Source organism: Salmo trutta, chromosome 18 (genome assembly GCF_901001165.1).
Source record: "Salmo trutta chromosome 18, fSalTru1.1, whole genome shotgun sequence".
Taxonomy (NCBI): Eukaryota; Metazoa; Chordata; class Actinopteri; order Salmoniformes; family Salmonidae; genus Salmo; species Salmo trutta.
In genome coordinates this window covers 51,766,050-51,791,594 of record NC_042974.1, presented here as the reverse complement: position 1 = coordinate 51,791,594, position 25,545 = coordinate 51,766,050, and the positions used below count along the sequence as shown (strand labels likewise).

The following is a 25,545-nucleotide window of genomic DNA, read 5'->3' as shown; positions in this document are numbered from 1 at the left end:
TGGTGCTGTACAACGTGACGGTCGGGAGTAAGCTACAGTACTAAGAGCATAACATTTCCACACCCTAATTGTAGTCTAACCAACGGAGATTCAGTGAAAATAAAAATCTCATTGATTTATCAAGACCAGTCCCCAAGCTTCTCTCAGAGCAGCAAGAAACGGTGATGAAATAGTTGACCACAGCGGATAGGCTATTGCTTCAAATCCTATTGCTTCTAACTTCAATATGCTTTTTAAATAAATAAGACCTACACCACTTTTAACACTAGTGAGACTCATGTCGCCTACGGTAGGCCTAAAGTACAGTCGTGGCCAAAAGTTTTGAGAATGACACAAATATTAATTTCCACAAAGTTTGCTGTTTCAGTGTCTTTAGATATTTTTGTCAGATGTAACTATGGAATACTGAAGTATAATTACAAGCATTTCATAAGTGTCAAAGGCTTTTATTGACAATTACATGAAGTTGATGCAAAGAGTCAATATTTGCAGTGTTGACCCTTCTTTTTCAAGACCTCTGCAATCCGCCCTCGCATGCTGTCAATTTACTTCTGGGCAAAATCCTGACTGATGGCAGCCCATTCTTGCATAATCAATGCTTGGAGTTTGTCAGAATTTGTTGTTTTTTTTGTCCACCTGCTTCTTGAGGATTGACCACAAGTTCTCAATGGGATTAAGGTCTGGGGAGTTTCCTGGCCATGGACCCAAAATATCGATGTTTTGTTCCCCGAGCCACTTTGTTATCATTTTTGCCTTATGGCAAGGTGCTCCATCATGCTGGAAAAGGCATTGTTCGTCACTAAACTGTTCCTGGATGGTTGGGAGAAGTTGCTCTCGGAGGATGTGTTGGTACCATTCTTTATTCATGGCTGTGTTCTTAGGCAACATTGTGAGTGAGCCCATTCCCTTGGCTGAGAAGCAACCCCAAACATGAATGGTCTCAGGATGCTTGACACAGGACTGATGGTAGTGCTCACCTTGTCTTCTCCGGACAAGCTTTTTCCAGATTCCCCAAACAATCGGAAAGGGAATTCATCAGAGAAAATGACTTTACCCCAGTCCTCAGCAGTCCAATCCCTGTACCTTTTGCAGAATATCAGTCTGTCCCTGATGTTTTTCCTGGAGAGAAGTGGCTTCTTTGCTGCCCTTCTTGACACCAGGCCGTCCTCCAAAAGTCTTCGCCTCACTGCGTGTGCAGATGCACTCACACCTGCCTGCTGCCATTCCTGAGCAAGCTCTGTACTGGTGGTGATCCCGGAGCTGAATCAACTTTAGGAGATGGTCCTGGCGCTTGCTGGACTTTTTTTGGCATCCTGAAGCCTTCTTCACAACATTTGAACCGCTCTCCTTGAAGTTCTTGATGATCCGATAAATGGTTGATTTAGGTGCAATCTTACTGGCAGCAATATCCTTGCCTGTGAAGCCCTTTTTGTGCAAAGCAATGATGACGGCACATGTTTCCTTGCAGGTAACTATGGTTGACAAAGGAAGAACAATGATTCCAAGCACCACCCTCCTTTTGAAGCTTCCAGTCTGTTATTCGAACTCAATCAGCATGACAGAGTGATCTCCAGCCTTGTCCTCGTCAACACTCACACCTGTGTTAACGAGAGAATCACTGACATGATGTCAGCTGGTCCTTTTGTGGCATGGCTGAAATGCAGTGGAAATGTTTTTTGGGGATTCAGTTAATTTCCATGGCAAAGAGGGACTTTGCAATTAATTGCAATTCCTCTGATCACTCTTCATTACATTCTGGAGTGTATGCAAATTGCCATCATACAAACTGAGGCAGCATACTTTGTGAAAACTAATAGTTGTGCCATTCTCAAAACTTTTGGCCACGACTGTGTATAGAAAAATATTTTTTTTCAATGATGTGACTCCACCAATAATTCGATTTAGAGGATTGGAGGATTCTAAATGAATATCTAAGGGGCATTTTCCGTTAGGATCTGTGAGAATATCTAAGGTGCTTTTATTTAATTCTAAATTAAATAATAACAATAATAATAATCACTTTGTTTAAAAAAATAATGAGCGAGAAAAAGGACATTCTTGAAGATGGGGTGAGACATTCTTACTAATTTCTAAATAAAGCCGGTTTGTTATTTTAGAATTATTCTGTTTTTAGAGGGAGAGAAACCAAAAGCCCACTGTCACCTCATGGGTCTCCCAGTCACGGCCGGCATGGGTATTGAACCAGCATCTGTAGCAACACAGATTGCACTGCAGTGTCTTAGACCGCTGGTCCACTCAGGAGGCCCTATCCACAAATTCTTTAATGCTGATTAATTGCCTTGCACAAAGTATCTACTGTCCTGCTAATATCCCATTGTGGCGCTGTACAACGTGACCGGTCGGGAGTAGGCTACAGTACTACAGTAAGAGCAAAATAATTCTAACATTTCCCCACCCTGATTGTAGTCTAACCAATACCCAAAAGGAGATTCAGGGAAAATACAAATCTCATTGATTTATCAAGACCAGTCCCGATGCTAGTCTCAGAGCAGCGCTGTCTTAACTTCTGAATGCTGTCTCTTTCAGCTTACAATAAGCCATAAGTATACAGTAGATCGCTTATTGTCCTCACTTTGATTATGCTGTAACATAATACTGGAGCATCATGACCAGGATCTCTATTCATTTAAATTAGCAGATTAGGGCTTTCAGGATGAACGGAAAATCTAGTACACCCAATAAAGTTTTTTTTTTAATCAATTAGTATATTTGAGTTTAACCACAATACTTTTGTATTATTTGTTTTGTCTTGTCTGGTGGATTAAACTGAAATTGCAACCAACTTTCCATGGCGTGTTTAAAAAATAACGATATTTTGGAGATGATTTTGTTTTCAAATAACCTAAACTGAGCGAGAAAAAGGCCATTCTTGAACATGGGGTGAGGCATTCTTACTAATTTGTAAATAAAGCCAGTTTGTTATTTATAATTTTTATTTCTGTTTTTAGAGGGAGAGAAACCAAAAGCCCACCGTCGCCTCATGGGTCTTTGGTCGCAGCCGGTACGGGTATCGAACCAGCATCTGTAGTAACGCAGTCTCAGACCACTGCGCCACTCGTGATGGCCCCATCCACAAATGTTTTCATGCAGATCATTTGCCTTGCACAAAGTATCAAAATACAGAGAGGTGTTGGCAAGAGTCTATTGTCCTGCTAATAGCACATAATGGGCTATTATAATACATGGTGAGTCTATTGTCCTGCTAATAGCCCACTTCACAAAATAGATGGCATCATGAGGTAGGAAAATTATGTGGATATTTTGAAGCAACATTTCAAGACATCAGTCAGGAAGTTAAAGCTTGGTCGCAAATGGGTCTTCCAAATGGACAATGACCTAAAGAATACTTCCAAAGTTGTGGCAAAATGGCTTATGGACAACAAAGTCAAGGTATTGGAGTGGCCATCACAAAGCCCTAACCTCCATCCTATAGAAAATTTGTGGGCAGAACTGAAAAAGCGTGTGCGAGCAAGGAGGCCTACAAACCTGACTCAGTTACACAAGCTCTGTCAGGAGGAATAGGCCAAAATTCACCCAACTTATTGTGGGAAGCATGTGGAAAGCTACCAGAAACGTTTGACACAAGTTAAACAATTTAAAGGCAATGCAACCAAGTACTAATTGAGTGTATGTAAACTTCTGACCCACTGGGAATGTGATGAAAGAAATAAAAGCTGAAATAAATCATTCTCTCTACTATTATTCTGACATTTCACATTCTTAAAATAAAGTGGTGATCCTAACTGACCTAAGACAGGGAATTTTTACTAGGATTAAATGTCAGGAATTTGAAAAACTGAGTTTAAATGTATTTAGCTAAGGTGCATGTAAACTTCTGACTTCAACTGTATATGTGAAGAGTGAAGTTTCAGATTTACTTCGAGACAAAGTTGAATTAATTCAGCCAGCCACCCGTTGTGGTGGTTTAGCACAAACACTTGTATACTTCTTATCCACTGCCATAGATAGACACATCTTTGTGTTGTACCTAATTTATTTATTTATTTATTTATTTCACCTTTATTTAACCAGGTAGGCAAGTTGAGAACAAGTTCTCATTTACAATTGTGACCTGGCCAAGATAAAGCAAAGCAGTTCGACAACATACAAAAAACACAGAGTTACACATGGAGTAAAACAACATACAATCAATGATGCAGTAGAAAAAAATAAGACTATATACAATGTGAGCAAATGATGTGAGATAAGGGAGGTAAAGGCAAAAAAATGCCATGGTAGCAAAGTAAATAAAGTATGGCAAGAAAAACACTGGAATGGTAGATTTGTAGTTTGAAGAAAGTTAAAAGTTAAAATATAAATAATATGGTGCAAAGGAGCAAAATAAATAAAATAAATAAATACAGTAGGGGAAGAGGTAGTAGTTTGGGCTAAATTAAAGATGGGCTATGTACAGGTGCAGAGATCTGTGAGCTGCTCTGACAGCTGGTGCTTAAAGCTAGTGAGGGAGATAAGTGTTTCCAGTTTTAGAGATTTTTGTAGTTCGTTCCAGTCATTGGCAGCTGAGAACTGGAAGGAGAGACGACCAAAGGAGGAGTTGGCTTTAGGGGTGACCAGAGAGATATACCTGCTGGAGCGCGTGCTACAGGTGGGTGCTGCTATGGTGACCAGTGAGCGGAGATAAGGGGGGACTTTACCTAGCAGGGTCTTGTAGATGACCTGGAGCCAATGTGTTTGGCGACGATTATGAAGTGAAGGCCAGCCAACGAGAGCATACAGGTCGCAGTGGTGGGTTGTATATGGGGCTTTGGTGACAAAACGGATGGCACTGTGATAGACTGCATCCAGCTTGTTGAGTAGGGTATTGGAGGCTATTTTGTAAATGACATCGCCGAAGTCGAGGATTGGTAGGATGGTCAGTTTTACGAGGGTATGTTTGGCAGCATGAGTGAAGGATGCTTTGTTGCGAAATAGGAAGCCAATTCTAGATTTCACTTTGGATTGGAGATGATTGATGTGAATCTGGAAGGAGAGTTTACAGTCTAACCAGACACCTAGGTATTTGTAGTTGTCCACAAATTCTAAGTTAGAACCGTCCAGAGAAGTTATGCTGGATGGGCGGGCAGGTGCAGGCAGCGATCGGTTGAAGAGCATGCATTTAGTTTTACTGGTGTTTAGGAGCAGTTGGAGACCACGGAAGGAGAGTTGAATGGCATTGAAGCTCGTCTGGAGGGTTGTTAACACAGTGTCCAAAGAAGGGCCAGAAGTATACAGAATGGTGTCGTCTGCGTAGAGGTGGATCAGAGATTCACCAGCAGCAAGAGCGACATCATTTATGTATACAGAGAAAAGAGTTGGCCCAAGAATTGAACCCTGTGGTACCCCCATAGAGACTGCCAGAGGTCCAGACAGTAGGCCCTCCGATTTGACACACTGAACTCTGTCAGAGAAGTAGTTGGTGAACCAGGCGACGCAATCGTTTGAGAAACCAAGGCTACTAAGTCTGCCGATGAGGATGTGGTGATTAACAGAGTCAAAAGCTTTGGCCAGGTCAATGAATACGGCAGCACAGTATTGTTTCTTATCGATGGCGGTTACGATGTCGTTTAGGACCTTGAGCGTGGCTGAGGTGCACCCATGACCAGCTCTGAAACCAGATTGCATAGCGGAGAGGGTGCGGTGGGATTCGAAATAGTCGGTAATCTGTTTGTTGACTTGGCTTTCGAAGACCTTAGAAAGGCAGGGTAGGATGGATATAGGTCTGTAGCAATTTGGGTCAAGAGTGTCACCTCCTTTGAAGAGGGGGATGACAGCAGCTGCTTTCCAATCTATGGGAATCTCAGACAACACGAAAGAGAGGTTGAACAGGCTAGTAATAGGGGTTGCAATAATTTCGGCAGATAATTTTAGAAAGAAAGGGTCCAGATTGTCAAGCCCAGCTGATTTGTAGGGGTCCAGATTTTGCAGCTCTTTCAGAACATCAGCTGAATGGATTTGGGAGAAGGAGAAATGGGGGAGGCTTGGGCGAGTAGCTGTGGGGGGTGCAGTGCTGTTGAATGCAGTAGGGGTAGTTAGGTGGAAAGCATGGCCAGCCGTAGAAAAATGCTTATTGAAATTCTCAATTATAGAACAAGAACAACTTTGTATTTAATGTCGTATTTATAGAGGATATAGCTGCTTTTTGGTGGATCTCCGGTAAATCACAAATAAAATGTTCATAAATAACTTAGCTAGCTACCTTGCCGGTGATCAGCAAAATATTTCTGTCCTGCAAATGTTTATCCAACCCGCACTAAATCCAACCCGTCCTGGATCCCCACACTAAGGCACTTACATTACATATACAAAAAGAGAAAACAGTACATCATAACATTTACACCACTACATATCTACAACACAAACTGTATAAAACCACCATACAACAATATTACAATTTACGTGTGTGTAGAGTGTGTGTGCTAGAGCTTGTGTGCGTATGCTTGTGTCTGCAACTTTGTGTGTGTCTCTTCATAGTCCCCCTGTTCCATAAGGTGTATTTTTACCTGTTTTTTAAAATAAATGATTCTACTGCCTGCATCAGTTACCTGATGTAGAATAGAGTTCCATGTAGTCATGGCTCTATGTAGTACTGTGTACCTCCCAGAGTCTGTTCTGGACTTGGGGATTGTGAAGAGACCTCTGGTGACGTGTCTTGTGGGGTATGCATGGGTGTGTGAGCTGTGTGCTAGTAGTTTAAACAGACACCTCGGAGCATTCAGCATGTCAACACTTCTTACAAAAACAAGTAGCGATGAAGTCAATCTCTCTTCCACTTTGAGCCATGAGAGATTAACATGCATATCATTGTTAGCTCCCCGTGTACTTTTAAGGGCCATCCGTGCTGCCCTGTTCTGAGCCAATTGTAATTTTCCTAAGTCCCTCTTTGTGGTACCTGACCACACGACTGAACAGTGTGCTCAGGTTTTTCCAGCAGCAGACTATGATCGATAATGTCAAAAGCCACATTGTGGGCCTCCCGAGTGGCACAGCGGTCTAAGGCACTGCAACGCGGTGCTATAGGCATCACTACAGATCCGGGTTTGATCCCGGGCTGTGTCGCAGCCAGCTGTGACCGGGAGACCCATGAGGTGTCACACAATTGGCCCAGTGTTGTTAGGGTTTGGGGGGGGTCTGGCCGGCCGGGATGTGCTTGTCCCATTGTGCTCTAGCTACTCCAGTGGTGGGCCGGGCACATGCACTATGACACGGCCACCAGTTGGACAGTGTTTCCTCCAACATGTTGGTGCGGCTGGTTAAGCGAGCAGTGTGTCAAGAAGCAGTGCGGCTTGGCTAGTCGTGTTTCGGAGGATGCATGGCTCTTGACCTTCGCCTCTCCTGAGTCCGTACGAGAGTGGAACAACCCTTTTATTGTTACACATGACCTTATTAACACTTCCTTGGCTTGCTGTACAATAGGATGGAACTGTGCTGAGAGAGGCATGTTCCCATGCTGCTGCCTTGATGTATGCAGGAATGGCAGGGGTGGATCTGAAAAGTGGCTGTTAGGAAAGTACAGTGTACCGACATCAGCAAGATATCCTATAAAGAAAGCCTGCTCTACTCTTCCATTTATCTCCAGTTTCAAACCAACAGATTAAGAACTCTAGTCCTTTTTGCACCAGCTGCATGAAAGTGAGGCTCATTAAAAAAAACTGCAAGAGTGCTGTGCTTTCTGTTATCGGGGCCACTCAAAGAGGAACAGGTCAAAGACCTTGCAGCTCCACTTGCTTGTTACAGCTGACAACTAGAACACAAACAGACTGATAATAATAGCGGTGGGATCAGAGAGGAGGACCATGGAACAGAGGAAAGAACACAGGTCACCATTGGATACAGAACACACGTTACTATGGGATACAGAACACACGTTACTATGGGATACAGAACACACGTTACTATGGGATACAGAGCACAGGTCAACAGAACACACGTTACTATGGGATACAGAACACACGTTACTATGGGATACAGAACACACGTTACTATGAGATACAGAACACACGTTACTATGGGATACAGAACACACGTTACTATGGGATACAGAACACAGGTCAACATAACACACGTTACTATGGGATACAGAACACACGTTACTATGGGATACAGAACACACGTTACTATGGGATACAGAACACACGTTACTATGAGATACAGAACACACGTTACTATGGGATACAGAACACACGTTACTATGGGATACAGAACACAGGTCAACATAACACACGTTACTATGGGATACAGAACACACGTTACTATGGGATACAGAACACACGTTACTATGGGATACAGAACACAGGTTACTATGGGATACAGAACACACGTTACTATGGGATACAGAACACACGTTACTATGGGATACAGAACACACGTTACTATGGGATACAGAACACAGGTTAACATGGGATACAGAACACAAGTTACTATGGGATACAGAACACAAGTTACTATGGGATCCAGAACACACGTTACTATGGGATACAGAACACAAGTTACTATGGGATACAGAACACAAGTTACTATGGGATACAGAACACACGTTACTATGGGATACAGAACACAAGTTACTATGGGATACAGAACACAGGTCAGCATTAGAGACTGAAAAGAGCCCATGTTTCAGTGAGAGAAAACAACGTTTCACACTGTCTTAAATGGTTCAATGTGCGGAGTACCAAAAAGAGAGGAGAGACTAGTAGCACTCCCCTTGGAGGAACACACAGACAGCGTGTGTTCGACCCCCCCCCCCACACACACACACAGATTTGTCATGGTAAAACCCTAGCCCTCCTTGCAGGTTGCCAGCCCTCCTCTCCTTCTCCTCCTTTCCCTGCAGTAGTACAGTGCTGTATGTTCTCTCTCTCTCTGGGACCCAGCCTTAGTCACCGACCATGACAGCAACATAAACACATAAACACATCTGCAGAAGAAGACCCTCTTTCACGGCCCTCTCACCCTGCACCTACCCCCTGGGGAGGGAGGGATGGAGGAAAGGGGTGGAGGAGGGAGAGAGAGGGGAAGGGATAGAGAGAGGGGAGGGATGGAGAGAGAGTGAGAGAGAGAGAGAGAAAGAGGGAATGACAGAATAAGTATTCTATCTCCAGCCCAGTGATCTCTCCATCTCTCTGCCTCTATACCTGGGGGTCTGAGGTAAGTCTGAAACTGCGTCGCAAATGGCACCCTATACCCTATGTAGTACACTACTTTTGATGAGGGTCTATACTTATATAGTTCTCTACTGTTGACCAGAGCCTATAGGGATTAGATAAGGAATAGGGTGCTATTTGGGGGCCATCCTGAGTCTGGGCTGCAGTGGAAAAGAGTCCAGTCATATGAGCCTTGTCTAGGTGCAATTTCCTGCCTCTTCAGGAGTGACAAGCCGATGCAGGCGGAGGTTAATTGATTGGGCTATAAATGAACATGCAGATCTGTCCATCTAGCCATACACACACACGGGAACGCATGCACACAAGCACGCACACATACACACACACAAACATACTCACACACTGGTCCATTGTCTGGCCTGCCTGCTGGCTGGTGAGCACTACGGCGGGATGGGGAGCGGTGGGCCTAAATATAGTCGACTGGGACCCTGAAGGACTCGTAAATTAACCCCCATCCCCCTCCACCCCACCACCCCAACCCAGCCCAGCCAACCCGGCCTGTCAGACCCTGTCTGATGGATTTACTTGGCACTTGAGGAATGACAGCAACATAAAGCATAAATTCCCAGGAGGAAAAACTGATCCATGTTTACCCCTCTGTTTGTTTACAACGATCAAATTGTACCACAGTGAGGAGAGGGAGAGAGAGAGAGAGGTGTGTGTGCCTGCCTGAAAGTGTGTGAGTGGGTGCGCATCTGCGTGCGTGTTTATAAAAAAGCTCAGCTCGCTCTGCTCTTAGCTCCGGAGGACAATAAATCACTTAGTTATAATTGGCGGGCGGTTACATGCATCATTGGAAAAGTTAAACCATTAAATGCCAAACCTTGTTAGGGCTTTTCAGTTGGAACGTGGGGAGGCCCAGCAGCCCCTCCTTTAACCTGGGAGAGGGAGACTCTAAAGTGGCCACTGTTTCACCCCAGACAGACCTGTCACTACCATGGAGTGGAGCAGACGCAGTCTCTCTCACACACACACACACACACACACACTTTCTTTTTTTCGGAAGTCAGGAGGACTTTGAGTTTGGTATCAGCCAGACTACTTTACGCTTGCCTTTGATCCATGGTTATCTATTTAATATTAGTATGTACCTGTAGTACTTGAGATAACCCTAGTGACTGGCTAATGGACCAGTCACTCCCAACCCTCCACCCCCTTGAGTTGTCCCTCCTGTGTAGGACACAATACAGAATGGAGGAAAGCATGAGTGGTGGTGCTGTGGTGTGGGATTGACCCAGACAGGGGCTGTGTTTGTGTCTGCAACCCAGCCACGCTCTCACCTTACTGGGCTTGAATAAGCTCCCTCAGCTCTTTCCCTCCATCCCTCCCTCCTCCACCTCTCCTAGACAGGTGGTTCTTACCTTGTCCAACATTCCTGGACAGGATAAGAGCTGGTTTTGTACAGTACACAAACTCCGCCCTCTTCCATTACAACTGTTGGAGTTTCAAATCCAAATCTAGGTCTCAACCCCCCAGGAAAACAACACGTCTGAGAGAACCTATCAAACATCTCTACATTTCTGGGAGAATATTGCACCAATAGACTCCAGTCCAGACCATGTGGGTCGTGTCTGCCAGACATGAACAGCTTCAGAGAATGGAACACTTGAATAAGGTTCTAACACTGCCAAGCCAAGTTCCATCAGTTCAGATCAGTTCAAGATAATTGGCAAATCAAGCATTTCATTATTTTGATAACATGTACTCCTCAAAACAGACATACTGTTAGCGGACCAGCTACAGTACACTTTCTTTTGTGTTACTGATGTGTTGACTAAAACCTGAGACCGGACAGCTTATCCCCTAGCCCTGCCTGTCAACATTTAATTGACAGAGTAAAACCCAGTCTGTGCAATGTATCGCTAATGTACACACCTTACATTCAGTGGGACACAAAGGGATTTTCTGACCGACATCATCCCACTGGGCACAGACATCAATTCAATGTCTATTCGACGTTGGCTCAACGTCATTTCATGAAGAAAAACATAAACGCAACATGTAAAGTGTTTGTCCCATGATTTCATGAGCTGACATAAAAGATCCCAGAAATGTTCCATATGCAAGCGTATTTCTCTCAAATGTTGAACATTTCTCTCTCCTTTGCCAAGATCATTAATCTACCTGACAGGTGTGGCATATCAAGAAGCTGATTAAACAGTATGATCATTACACAGGTGCACTTTGTGCTGCGGACAATAAAAGGCCACTATAAAATGTGCAGTTTTGTCACATAACACAATGTCACAGATGTCTCAAGTTTTGAGGGAACGTGCATGCTGACTGCAGGAATGTCCACCAGAGCTTTTGTCAGATAATTTTATGTTAACTTCTCTACCATAAGAGAATTTGGCAGTAGGTCCAACTGGCCTCACAACCGCAGACCACCTGTAACCCCGCCAGCCCAGGACCTCGACATCCGGCTTCTTCACCGACGAGATCGTCTGAGACCAGCCACCCGGACAGCTGATGAAACTGAGGAGTATTTCTGTCGGTAATAAAACCCTTTTGTGGGGAAAAACGAAATCTGATTGGCTGGGCCTTGCTCCCCAGTGGGTGGGCCTATGCCCTCCCAGGCCCATCCAAGGCCGCTCCCCTGCCCAGTCATGTGAAATCCTGTGATTAGGGCCTAATTTATTTATTTAAATTGACTGATTTCCTTATATGAACTGCAACTCAGTAAAATCGTTGAAATTGTTGCATGTTGCGTTTATATTTTTTGTTCAGTATATACAGTGCCTTTGGAAATGATTCAGACCCCTTGACTTATTCCACATTTTGTTACGTCACAGACTTATTCTAAAATTGATTAAATATAAAAATGTCCTCAGCAATTTTGTTTTACAGAAATACCTTATTTACATAAGTATTCAGACCCTTCACTTATGAGACTCGAAATTTAGCTCAGGTGCATCCTGTTTCCATTGATCATCCTTGAGATGCTTCTACAACTTGATTGGACTCCACCTGTGGTAAATTAAAAAGATTGGGCATGATTTGGAAAGGCACACACCTGTTTATATAAGATCCCACAGTTGACAGTGCATGTCAGAGCAAAAACCAAGCCATGAGTTTGAAGAAATTGTCCGTACAGCTCCGAGACAGGATTGTGTCAAGGCACAAATCTGGGAAGGGTACCAAAATATTTCTGCAGCATTGAAGGTCCCCAAGAGCACAGTGGCTTCCATCATTCTTTTGAGGAACCACCAAGACTTTTCCTAGAGCTGGCCACCCGGCCAAACTGAGCAATCGGGGGAGAAGGGCCTTGGTCAGAGCCCATGGTCACTCTGACAGAGCTCTCTGTGGAGATGAGAGAACCTTCCAGAAGGACCAACTATCTCTGCAGCACTCCACCAATCAGGCCTTTATGGTAGAGTGGCCAGATGGAAGCCACTCCTCAGTAAAAGGCACATGACAGCCTGCTTGGCACCTAAAGACTCCCAGACCATGAGAAACAAGATTCTCTGGTCTGATGAAACCAAGATTGAACTCTTTGGCCTGAATGCCAAGTGTCACGTCTGGAGAAAACGTGGCACCATCCCTACGGTGAAGCATGGTGGTGGCAGCATCATGCTGTGGGGATGTTGTTCAGCGGCAGTGATTGGGAGAATAGTCAGGATCGAGGCAAAGATGAACTGAGCAAAGTACAGAGAGATCCTTGATGAAAACCTGCTCCAGAGTCCTCAAGACCTCAGACTGGAACGAAGGTTCACCTTCCAACAGGACAATGACCCTAAGCACACAGCCAAGACAACGCAGAAGTGGCTTCGGGACAAGTCTCTGAACGTCCTTGAGTGGCCTAGCCAGAGCTGGACTTGAACCCGATCGAACATCTCTGGAGAGACCTGAAAATAGCTGTGTGTGCAGCAACGCTCCCCATCCAACTTGATAGAGCTTCAGAGGAGCTGCAGAGGAGAATGGGAGAAAATCCCCAAATACAGGTGTGCCAAATTTGTAGCATCATACCCAAGAAGACTTGAGGCTGTATTCGCTGCCAAATGTGCTTCAACAAAATACTGAGTAAAGGGTCTGAATAGTTGGTTTTTCAATACCGTTGAAACCATTTCTTTGAAGTTTGAATATGTGCAGCTACTTTTTAAGTAAATACCTGCAGTCAACTTGTGCGATACGTTAGGAGATAAAGCATTGCATTCTTCATTTCACCTGTCACATTATTACGATGCTTACAGTAGTCCCCCAGTCAGGTGGTGTTTGTTTACGAGCACACAACAACGAGAGACCGGAGCCTTGTGAGTAATTCACTGTTCTTCAGCATGTGCCAGGAGATCTAATTACACTATGGAATTCACAACTAAATGTTTGCCAGCTAGATATCTTACAACTATTAAGTTATCTGTCTAAAATGTGCTTAATGCTCTGCAGTTGTGCATTTGGTTAGCTAATTTAGAAGATAGTTAGCTATCTAGCTAAGTAGTTAGCTTCTTCCAAAATCAAGCATTCGCTTGGTAACAGCAGAGAAACCCCTCCTGGATCAAGAGCCTTGCTGGCTAATATTTGTGTTGTGCGTGCAGCAAACTGTGAGTAGCATATTTGCTCCCGAGTGGCGCAGCAGTCTAAGGCACTGCATCTCAGTGCTAGAGGCGTCACTACAGACACCCTCGTTCGAATCCAGGCTGTATCACAACCGGCTGTGATTGGGAGTCCCATAGGGTGGCGCACAATTGGCCCAGCGTTGTCTGGGTTTGGCCGGTGTAGGCCTTCATTCTAAATATGAATTTGTTCTTAACTGACTCACCTAGTTAAATAATGGTTAAATGTAACATGTAAACATTTGAGTTACTTGTATAGTTTAGGTCAGAAACTGTACAAAATGTTTGCAATGCGCTCGTTTAGTTAGCATTATTTATGGGATTTTACATGTACTTGTTAGCATTGCTAACCTTCGGATTACAGAGCATCAGTGGGGTTTGAAAACAGCGGCCCTTGTGTTCAGTGCTGGTATTTTCGAATATGCCGGTATGGCACAAAGTCGGTATGCAGGTATGGCAATCTGGATACTGCACCAAGTTTCAATGCTGGACTTTGAGTCGGAAGGTTGCACTAATTAGTGTGAATACTCCCATTGCACCCTCCATAGTGTGTACTTAGTATACCCTACTAAGTGTGTACTCAGTGTGCCCTATGTAGTGTACACTCACAGTGAGGGCTCTCCTTGGCGCCGGCCTTCAGCAGTAGTTTGGCTATGGGGGTGTTGTTGGTCATGATGGCGATATCTAGCGGTGTTAACCCTTGGCTGTTGGGTGTGCTGAGGTCCAGCTCCTCAGCTGTGTACTGGTAGAGAAGGATCTGGACAGCATCTAGATCCTGCTGCTCCACCGCCTCAAACAGACACTCACTACCTTGCATGCTCTAGAGGAGAGAAGAGGAGGGACACACACACGTCAGAATACAAACATCATCATCGTTGACGTCATCCTCATCAGCAGCATTATCATCGTCATCACCATCATCAATCATCAACAGTACTAAACACGCTTTTAAAAACACACCCAAAGCTGAAACCAAGGCAGACAAAGCAACAACATTAAGTAGAATGATTGCCAAGTTCCTGTGTGATAATTGATGTGTGACAATTGGACCATCGAGATGAGAGGTGACATGGTGACGGTACATGAGAGAGAGAGTGAGAAAGAGAGAGAGGGAAAGGAAAGTGAGAAGGTGAGAGAAGAGAGGTGAAGAGAAGGAGGTAAAACTGCAGTGAAAGTGCTGAAGCGGTAACATTAAAGATTATTCAACCAGGGTTCCGCATAGGTACTGCAGTAGGTCAGAGAAAAAACGTATTTAAAATGTTTTTATCAATATCGCTAGCAACAACAGAATATACACATTTTTTATGACATACCTACAGTAGAAAAAAGGAGAATATCTTATTTCTAATTATGTCAACTATTTCTGAACTATTATTCAGCAAATTACACTAACTGGAGTATCTGAAATAGGCTTTGAACAAGCACCCACGAATAGGTTATCAGTGCGGCAAGTGCTGCTGGAAAGCTTTCTTTACTTGGATATACATTTTTGACAACACATCGCTAACCTCTAACCTGCTAAACAGCTGCTCTTAGCGAAAATGTATTTGGAGATACTATACCTTTTCTAGTTATTAATAGGCTATGTTGGAGTTTATACTTCATCTCCTAATTATAATGTGGGAAAGTAAAAATAATGAAAAACATTACTTCTTCCTGCCATGATCATTCACCTGACGATAAGACCAGACGTGAAAACAATATTTTTTTTGGATTGTATGATGGGGTCCCTGGGTCGTCGGTTTGCCTGCGAGACGGTCCCTGGTATCACACATTCAGTGTGATACCATTATCTGTATCACACTGAATGTGATACAGATAATGGTAGGTTATCGTTCAGCGTGATCGAAATATATACGCCTGGAGGACTAATGAGAAGCGTGTGTGTGTGTGTGTGTTTGTGTGTGTGTTTGTGTGCGCCTGTATAATGAAAAACCTGTTAGAACATTTGCTCTAAAAGCAGTTGCATTTAGAAACCAACTACAACAGAATCAGTCGAGAGAGAGAGAGAGAGAGAGAGAGAGAGAGAGAGAGAGAGAGAGAGAGAGAGAGAGAGGCTAAGGAAAGGCAACGGAAAGTGAGAAAGTGAGAGAAAAGGGATGAAGAGAAGGAGGTAGCATTGCAGTGAAAGTGTTGAAGCGGTAATAGGGGACTAGTGTGTTTCTAGGTACCGATTCCGACTGATATTTTCGCTTATAAATTGATCTGTGGACACTGTAGATCAAAGTGGCTTGCATTACTTTTGGGTATGTCTATTTATATTTAAAAGGTTTTAAATATTGAATCCGTACTTTTGGAGAAACAATGCCACTGTTGGCCCCAGCACCTTTGTCATTGTTTTTATTTTATTGATGAAACGGAGCAGATGAGCGTCCGGCAGCGTGGTACAAAAAAAGTTGCAGTATATATTCTACTGTTCCATCGTGCATGCAATGATGTCAGAGAAAAAAAACACTGTTCATTGTTTTCAGTAACTTCTTTGTTTTTGTACCATCCCAAACGGACGTGGCAGTTTTGCCAATTGAGGAATCTAGCTTTAAGGAGGAGTTAACGACAACCTGTATGTGAGATAAAGTGTAGCCAGGTGGAATTTATCATCAGATTGAGACACATCAGCTCTAGAGTTTAAAGAGCTAAGTAATGGAGAAGTAACGGAGAAATAACGCGAAGTAACGTTATTGTGTATTCTACGTAATGACGCAGTTTTACGTTATCACGCAATGACATGACGTTGGCAACACTGACTCTAGCTTGGTGTGCAACAACCGGTGGTGGTGAGTATAACCAGAGGTACTGGAATATAGTGACCTCTCTGGTATAACTTAGCTAATGATGTTATATAATGTTATTGTTGGTTATGCAGGTAGCTATCTAGCTACCTCATTACAACTTAGTTAGGTCATAGCTCATATAAGTTTCTGTATTGTCTAGATACTACTGGGTTATGTAACGTTATCATTTGATAATGCTAGCGAGGGAGGCTAGCTAGCTAGTGAGGCAACTCTTCCTTAATAACCTATCGGGGCTAGGGGGCAGTATTTGCACGGCCGGATAAAAAACGTACCCGATTTAAACTGGTTACTACTCTTGCCCAGAAACGAGAATATGCATATAATTAGTCGATTTGGATAGAAAACACTCTATAGTTTCTAAAACTGTTTGAATGGTGTCTGTGAGTATAACAGAACTCATATGGCAGGCCAAAACCTGAGAAGCTTCCATACAGGAAGTGCCCTGTCTGACAATTTGTTCTCCTTCTGTGGCATCTCTATCGAAAATACAGCATCTCTGCTGTAACGTGACATTTTCTAAGGCTTCCATTGGCTCTCAGAAGGCGCCAGAAAGTGGAATGACATCTCTCCAGTCTCTGGGCGAAAAACAGTAGATTTTGTGAGTGGTCAGGCTGAGAACATTGACACTGGAGATGCATGTTCATGTGAATTCTCCATGTTTTTCTTTCTCTCTTTGAATGAATACAACGTCGCCCGGTTGGAATATTATCGCTATTTTACGAGAAAAATAGCATAAAAATTGATTTTAAACAGCATTTGACATGCTTCGAAGTACGGTAATGGAATATTTTGACATTTCTTGTCACGAAATGCGCTCGCGCATCACCCTTCAGATACTGACCTGAACGCACGAACAAAACGGAGGTATTTGGATATAACTATGGATTATTTCGAACCAAAACAACATTGGGTGTTGAAGTAGAAGTCCTGGGAGTGCATTCTGACGAAGAACAGCAAAGGTAATCCAATTCTTCTTATAGTAAATCTGAGTTTGGTGAGGGCCAAACTTGGTGGGTGTCAAATTAGCTAGCCGTGATGGCCGGGCTATCTACTCAGAATATTGCAAAATGTGCTTTCGCAAAAAAGCTATTTTAAAATCGGACACCGCGATTGCATAAAGGAGTTCTGTATCTATAATTCTTAAAATAATTGTTATGTATTTTGTGAACGTTAATCGTGAGTAATTAAGTAAATTCACCGGAAGTTTGCGGTGGGTATGCTAGTTCTGAACATCACATGCTAATGTAAAAAGCTGTTTTTTGATATAAATATGAACTTGATTGAACAAAACATGCATGTATTGTATAACATAATGTCCTAGGAGTGTCATCTGATGAAGATCATCAAAGGTTAGTGCTGCATTTAGCTGTGGTTTTGGTTTTTGTGACATATATGCTTGCTTTGAAAATGGCTGTGTGATTATTTTTGGCAGGGTACTCTCCTGACATAATCTAATGTTTTGCTTTCGCTGTAAAGCCTTTTTGAAATCGGACAGTGTGGTTAGATTAACGAGAGTCTGTCTTTAAAATGGTGTAAAATAGTCATATGTTTGAGAAATTGAAGTTATAGCATTTATGAGGTATTTGTATTTCGCGCCACACAATTCCACTGGCTGTTGACTAGGGAGGTTAATGCTAGTTTACAAGTCAGATTCGCAGGTCAGTTCGTAGCTCATACAAGTGTATTCTGTATTGTCTAGGGCAAAACTAAATAATGGATGCAGCTATGGTGGTAGCTAACTCATGTCTGAGTCTCACCAATACAGTGAACTAATAGCAAACCGTAACAGCTTTACCAGCCTGAATCTAATCTGGAGATATACTCAGTCTACATCTGTAAAGTATATAATTAGGGTTTCCACTAGTTACCACAGCCACAAAGTCAACATTGGCTACATTGTAAAAACTTATGAAAACAATAAAGTGCTTTTTGGTCTTAATTTAAGGTTATGGTTCGGGAATAAGGTTAGCAGCGTGGTTAAGGTTAGAGTTACTTATAAAATCACATTTTAAGAAGATAAATTGTAGAAATAGGTGGGATTTGTGACTTTGTGGCTGTGGTAACTAACGACGACCTAGAATTAGCTTGACCCGAGTTACTATCCTGATGACACAGACGGCTTCATCAACAACAATGTGTGTTATGTGAAATGTTGTATAAAAAAACTAATAGGTTAATTACCCATCCAAGCTGATACAGTACAAGTAGTAGAGTCGTTTTGGTTGTGAAGTGCAATATAAAAAAGCGTTGTCCTTTCTTTATAACAAAATGCAATTTACCACTTGGCTGTCTATTGTATCACCTTGTCACAGGCCCTCCCTGTCAACACCACCTCATCAGATGAGGAAGTACATTGTTTATGAGGATTGCCTGCTGCAGTTGTTTGAGAGATGTCTAGTTTGCAGCCGAACATGCAACATAGAGAAGACCAGCAAGGGGACCCTCAGCATCACATAGACATGACCTCGCTGTGAGTATTCCTATAAATGGAACAGGGAGGACACGTGAATCAGGTTGGTGACATTTGACCTAGTCAAAGGTCAAAACTGTTTTGAATTTTCTCCCAATTCACCATAACCTAGCCTGGTGGAAGCAGCCTCTATTTCACTTCACATATGGCATCTGAAGTGAAATAGAAAGGTGAATGTGGCGATCAAGTTGGTTCCACCATGCTAATCATAACCACCATTGATAACGTAATCAGTGCTCTGTGTGTGACTGAGAGGTATCTTTGATGAGGGGCCAGGAGCTGATCTACGCTGCCATGCCCATCAACAGGGCGCTGGTAAAGACCTTACCTCCAGCCTCACCTCTTGCCTGTCTCCGTCGATAGGGAGACCAGAATTAGGTAGGTTTAGTCTGACCTGATCAAACAGCATGTTTGTTTGTCAGATATCACCTATCCTAACTGCCATTGGTAATAGAACAGTGACTGTGTATGTGTTCACAGATGCATCTATAGAGTCAGCACTGGGAGACTTGCAAGGTGATGTGATGGAGTCCTGACCGACAGACAGGCTTGATACTGACGTCCCTGAATGGAGAGAGACCTGGCACTCAACACATCCACAATGTGGGACTGAAGGTATTTACTAATAATACAGTACAGCAGAAATGGCCAGTATTTGCACCACCCTTATCATTCCATCCGTCACTGATGAACTCTGCCTCAACTCTGCCTATTTCTACAGATGGGCAGGACTGTAGATCCTTTTGGAAGATGCCAGCCTCGGTCGTTTGACGGGGAGACAATAATTGGTTACGTTTTATCTGACCTCTTCAAACTTCAACAGTACCTGCTTCTGTGTCAGATATGACCTATTCTAACTGCCTTTGGTAATAGAACAGTGACTATGTGTGTACAGTATGTGTTCACAGAAATATGTATGGAGTCAGCACTTTAATTGAACGGTATCAGTCAATATGGGGAGGGAGAAACCCTATGTATTCTGCAGAAGGATCAGGAATCTGCTGTTGTAGACGGGACACCACACAGGAAGGTATAACCACTCTGACATGTTTGCCAAAGTAGCCCCGTTACCAGCAGGCAAAATGCTGAAAGGCACAGTGTCTGTATCGTCTGGGAATAACAATGAAAAGTGAAAGGTGGACATTGTTATATGCAGAACACTGCTTCTATGGTATTATGTAAAGGGTTGTTTATTCTACATGGACCTGTTACTACATTTGAAAACACTTAGTTTAGAATATCTACATAAATTCAGGAATTGCATTCTTCTCATATTACTCTGAAGGCTACTGACCTATTCAAAGCTTCGTCCGGCATCTCACCACACATCTACCTGTAGATTTGGAACTCAATCTGCAGGAGGTTTCTTTGTTGTGATAAATAGCTGTGAGCAAGGTTCTGACAGATGGGCGTGTCTTAGTGGTGGTAAGGACACACCCAAGAAACACCCACATCAAACCACACCTCCAAGACAACTCACGTTTGGCTTCTGTCTGGCTGCCAGCATTTCTTTTGGAGCTAGCCCAAAAATTAGGCCAAATCAGTGGATGCAGATGCCCATTATGAAAGCAGCCTTGTTGTATTTTGTGCCTCTCGGTCTCCTCTACTCTCGGGCTTACAATCAGAAGGGCTGCCTCATAGAGATCCTATTAAATTACTCATATTCTAATTCTATGGGCCGCCCACTGTTCTCAAGAAATTATAAACCAATTACAGGAAATGGGACAATACACACCAACCCAATCTGTATTGATCCTAGTGTTCCCGAGACAGAGAGAGACCTCCAGCCTAGCCAGTCACTGTCTGAACCCAAAGCCTCAGACACACAGAGAGACCTCCACTCTAGCCAGTCACTGTCTAAACCCAGTGTCCCAGATACGCAGAGAGACCTCCACTCTAGCCAGTCACTGTCTAAACCCAGTGTCCCAGATACGCAGAGAGACCTCCACTCTAGTGAGTCACTGTCTAAACCCAGTGTCCCAGATACGCAGAGAGACCTCCACTCTAGCCAGTCACTGTCTAAACCCAGTGTCCCAGATACGCAGAGAGACCTCCACTCTAGCCAGTCACTGTCTAAACCCAGTATCCCAGATACGCAGAGAGACCTCCACTCTAGCCAGTCACTGTCTAAACCCAGTGTCCCAGATACGCAGAGAGACCTCCACTCTAGCCAGTCACTGTCTAAACCCAGTGTCCCAGATACGCAGAGAAACCTCCACTCTAGCCAGTCACTGTCTAAACCCAGTGTCCCAGATACGCAGAGAGACCTCCACTCTAGCCAGTCACTGTCTAAACCTGGTGTCCAGTGTCCCAGACACAAAAAGAGACCTCCAGCCTATCCAGTCACTCTCTGAAGACATGGGGTGACTCTACACTCTTAGAATTAGTGGAGACTCGAGGAACCCTGGAGTTCCTCAAGGAACCATTGTTAGTCATTGTTAATATTTGCACCTTAGTTGAGCGACTCTTGGAGGAACCTTGGAGGAATGTTTCAATGTAGCAAAGGGTTCATGGAGGAACAATGGACTGGAGGTGTGGCTTAGTAGGGGCGTGGCTTTCAGAAAGATATTTTTAGGCCACCTGTGAGAGTAAATGTCATTTCTGTTCATCTGTTCTGTTGTACTGTCAACACATGTTAAGGTTGAAAACTGACAGTTTTGTAGAATCAATGAGGCTTACAGAGATGTAAGAGTTAATCAAGATCCTATGCCAATCCCAAAGTTGGAATAGTTAGCATTTTATTACTATATGTAATCAGTAATGTTAATATTGTACTACAATATGCATAAATATTCAAGGAAAATAAATGAATCACATTTACTCTAACGGGTGGCCAAAACCTGAAAGCCACGCCTCCAATCTTCTGATAGGCTGCCACCAAAACACCCCAAATACCTCTACAATATATTACTAATAAGGTAAAAAATGTAACCCCTCCCCATCCCTGTGTAAAGGTTTGAACCTTTACACATGTATTCACCGAAAACCCTTTTCAAGGGAACCCTTTTCCTCAAAGAACCTTTTAGAACTGGAAAGGTTTCCCCTATGGGCAATTATTTAAACTCCATAAAGGTTCTTCCAGGTTCCTTTACTTATAAGAGTGTAGTAAGTCACAGTATAGTCCTCCTGGACACTCTTATCTGGGCTGGCTGGTATCATTTGATCTGATGAAGATGATGACACATAACAGTCCCAGATAGATGCTCACCCATACACACAAAATTCCACACAAACGAACACACGCACACAAACAGGGCACGCATGCACGCATACACACACACACAATCCCCAACTCACCGAGCCCTTGCGATGACCGTGGCGGTCTCCACGGCCAAAGAAGTAGGCATCCTCAAAGGAGGAGTGGCCTCCTTTGAGCTTCTCTGATAGGTTCCTGTATAGGCGCTTGGCAGCGCTGGGAGAGGCAGGGCCTCCCGAGCACTTCCTGGTTTGGGACAGCTGCAGGTTCTGCATCTGTTGAGTCATGCTGACAGAATAGAAGTTCCTAAGGAAGAGAAAAGTCATTTGAATGTGTAAGATCAATTTCTTTTGAGGACAGTAATAGTCTACATTTCTACCCAATTATATATTGGCTGACAATGAAGACAGTACAAATTGAGTTTGAAAATGGATCCGTTTCAGGTTCTGTCATTCTGACAGAACATAAGTTCCTAAAGGAAGGGAGGAAAATATATTAGAAAAAATTCCAAGGCACTCTTCATATCTGGTTTAAGTTAAAATCTTCATCATCTTCACATGTCCTCAAGGACTATTAAAGGCCCAGTTCAATCAAAAATGTGATCTTCCTGTGTTTTATATATATTTCCAGACGATGAGGTTGGAATAATACTGTGAAATTGTGAAAACTATTATAATGCCTAGTGTAATAGTTGTTTGAAAAGACCACCTGAAATTTCGGCGTGTTTTGGTGGGATGGAGTTTTGACCTTCCATGGTGACATCACCATAGGTTAAATGAGTTAATAGACCAATAAAAAACTGAGTTTCAAACCTCAACTCAGCGTTCTCACAGCTGAATGTAAAGTGGAGTGCTCTTCAGAAACCATTCATGAAAAAGGAACATTCTAGTGTTCCTCTATTCATTATCTCTTCACTGTCACAGAAGACTGGCTAGCGAGTCACGACAACCATCATTATCTTTCCTCTGCCAAAACATAATTAGCGTTCACATAGCTACAGAGGGATGTGATGCTTGAATTAAAAACATGCTTTAGTTTTCCAATAGAATGGCTGCGTTTACACAGGCAGCCCAATTATTATATTTTGTCACAAATTGGGTATAACGAATAACAAAACAAAGAAAGAATAACAAAACAAATGGTTTATTTTTGTCTTTTATGCTTCTCAAGAGTACAGTATATGTTACGTAATGATGAATGCTCTCTATCATTTCCAGGACCAATTAGTTTATCTTATAAATACATTTCTTGAATAAAGCGAGATTGATTAATTGACTGAGTGATTGATTCATTGGCTGACAATTAGTTTAAGTGTGCAAGTGAGTGTCCTTATTTAACATGTTGAAGAAATAACTAAATGTCATTAAAATATCATCACATATTACACCTGGGATTGTGGGCACAGATATGGAACATGACATGTTTTTTTGTCTTTATTTAACTAGGTAAGTCAGTTCAGAACAAATTCTTATTTACAATGACGGCCTACCGGGGAACAGTGGGTTAACTGCCTGTTCAGGGGCAGAACGACAGATTTTTACCTTGTCAGCTCGGGGATTCAATCCAGCAACCTTTCGGTTACTGGCCCAATGCTCTAACCACTAGGCTACCTGCCACCCCAAAACATGACCAATTAGAGGCACTGCAGGGGAAAGTGTGTGTGCATGCATGCATGTGCGTGTGTGAACATGTGTGTGCCTATGTGTGTGCCTATGTGTCTGTCTCCACTAATTGAGGTGAGTGAACTAAAATATCCACAATGAGCACTCTTATATGCTCACGCACACACACTCCCGCACACTCATGACCAACCACAGAATAGTCATGTCTGTCCTTTCAGGAGTGTTTGAATTTAAAGGTTGCGTCATCTCTCCATATATCTATTGAGAGGTGGCTGGAACAGTGATGTACAACACAATGAATAGTCCTTCACATCTGACTGCAGCTCTATCAACTGGGCCTCAAATAGCAGCAGGCTGGTACAATGGCCTCTCACTCTTCACCCTAATAACTACGGATATGAGCTGATAAAATTGGTTGAAGGGACAAATCATTAGCTGGGAGTGAGGGAGGAAGAGGAAGGGAGAAGTAGAGAGGTAAATAGGGTGGAGAGAAAGAGAGAGTGGATAAGAAAAGCGCTGGAGAGAGAAAGAGAAAAATAAAGGGAAACAGAGAGAGAGAAACAGAGAGAGAGAGATTTCATGAGCTGAAATAAAAGATCCCAGAAATGTTCCATACACACAAAAAGCTTATTTCTCTGCAAAGATTTGTTTGCATCCCTGTTAGTGAGCATTTCTCCTTTGCCAAGATAATCCATCCAGCTGACAGGTATGGCATATCAAGAAGCTGATTAAACAGCATGATCATCACACAGGTGCACCTTGTGCAGAGGACAATAAAAGGTCACACAACACAATGTCACAGATGCCTCAAGTTCTGAGGGAGCGTGCAATTGACATGCTGACTGCAGGAAAGTCCATCAAAGCTGTTGCCAGAGAATTGAATGTTAATTTCTCTACCATAAGAGAAAAGTCGTTTTAGAGAATTTGGCAGTATGTCTAACCGGCCTCACAACAGCAGACTCTGTGTAACCACGCCAGCTCAGGCCCTCCACATTTGGCTTCTTCCCCTGCAGGATCTTCTCAGAACAGCCACCTGGACAGCTGATGACACAGGAGTATTTCTGTCTGTAATAAAACCCTTTTGTGGGGAAAAACTCATTCTGATTGGCTGGGCCTTGCTCCCCAGCGGATTTTTTCAATTGACTGATTTCCTTACATGAACTGTAACTCAGTAAAATTGTCAAAATTGTTGCATGTTGCATTTATATTTTTGTTCTGTGCATTCAGAAATATTCAGGCCCCAAGACTTTTTCTACATTTTTTTACATTACAGCCTTATTCTAAAATTGAATCAATTGCTCTAGGAAGATTCCTGGTGGTTCAAAACATCTACCATTTAAGAATGATTGAGGCCACAGTGGTCTTGGGGACCTTCAATGCTGTAAATAAATGTGTACCCTTCCCCAGATCTGTGCCTTGACACAATCCTGTCTCAGAGCGCTGGGACATTTCCTTCGACCTCATGGCTTGGTTTTTGCTCTGACATGCACTGTCAACTGTGGGACCTTATATGGACAGGTGTGTGCTTTTCCAAATCATGTCCAATCAATTGAATTTACCACAGCTGGACTCCAATCAAGTTGTAAAAACATCTCAGGATGATAAATGGAAACAGAATGCACCTGAGCTCAATTTCGAGTCTCATAGCAAAGGGTCTGAATACTTTTGCTTTGTCATTAGACGGTATTGTGTGTAGATTGATGAGAATTGTGTAGATTGATGAGAACTTTTTC

At 43.0% G+C, this 25,545-nt stretch overlaps 1 protein-coding gene across 1 annotated transcript in view; it reads right to left on the bottom strand.

The window, feature by feature from the left end:
* ankfn1a (ankyrin repeat and fibronectin type III domain containing 1a) overlaps window positions 1–25,545 on the bottom strand; it is a gene marked incomplete in the record, with an annotated part of 232,233 nt that overhangs the window by 64,601 nt on the left and 142,087 nt on the right. The window contains 2 exon segments of the mRNA XM_029697427.1: window positions 14,342–14,552; window positions 22,292–22,496. Of these exon segments, the coding sequence (XP_029553287.1) occupies window positions 14,342–14,552; window positions 22,292–22,496 (416 nt within the window).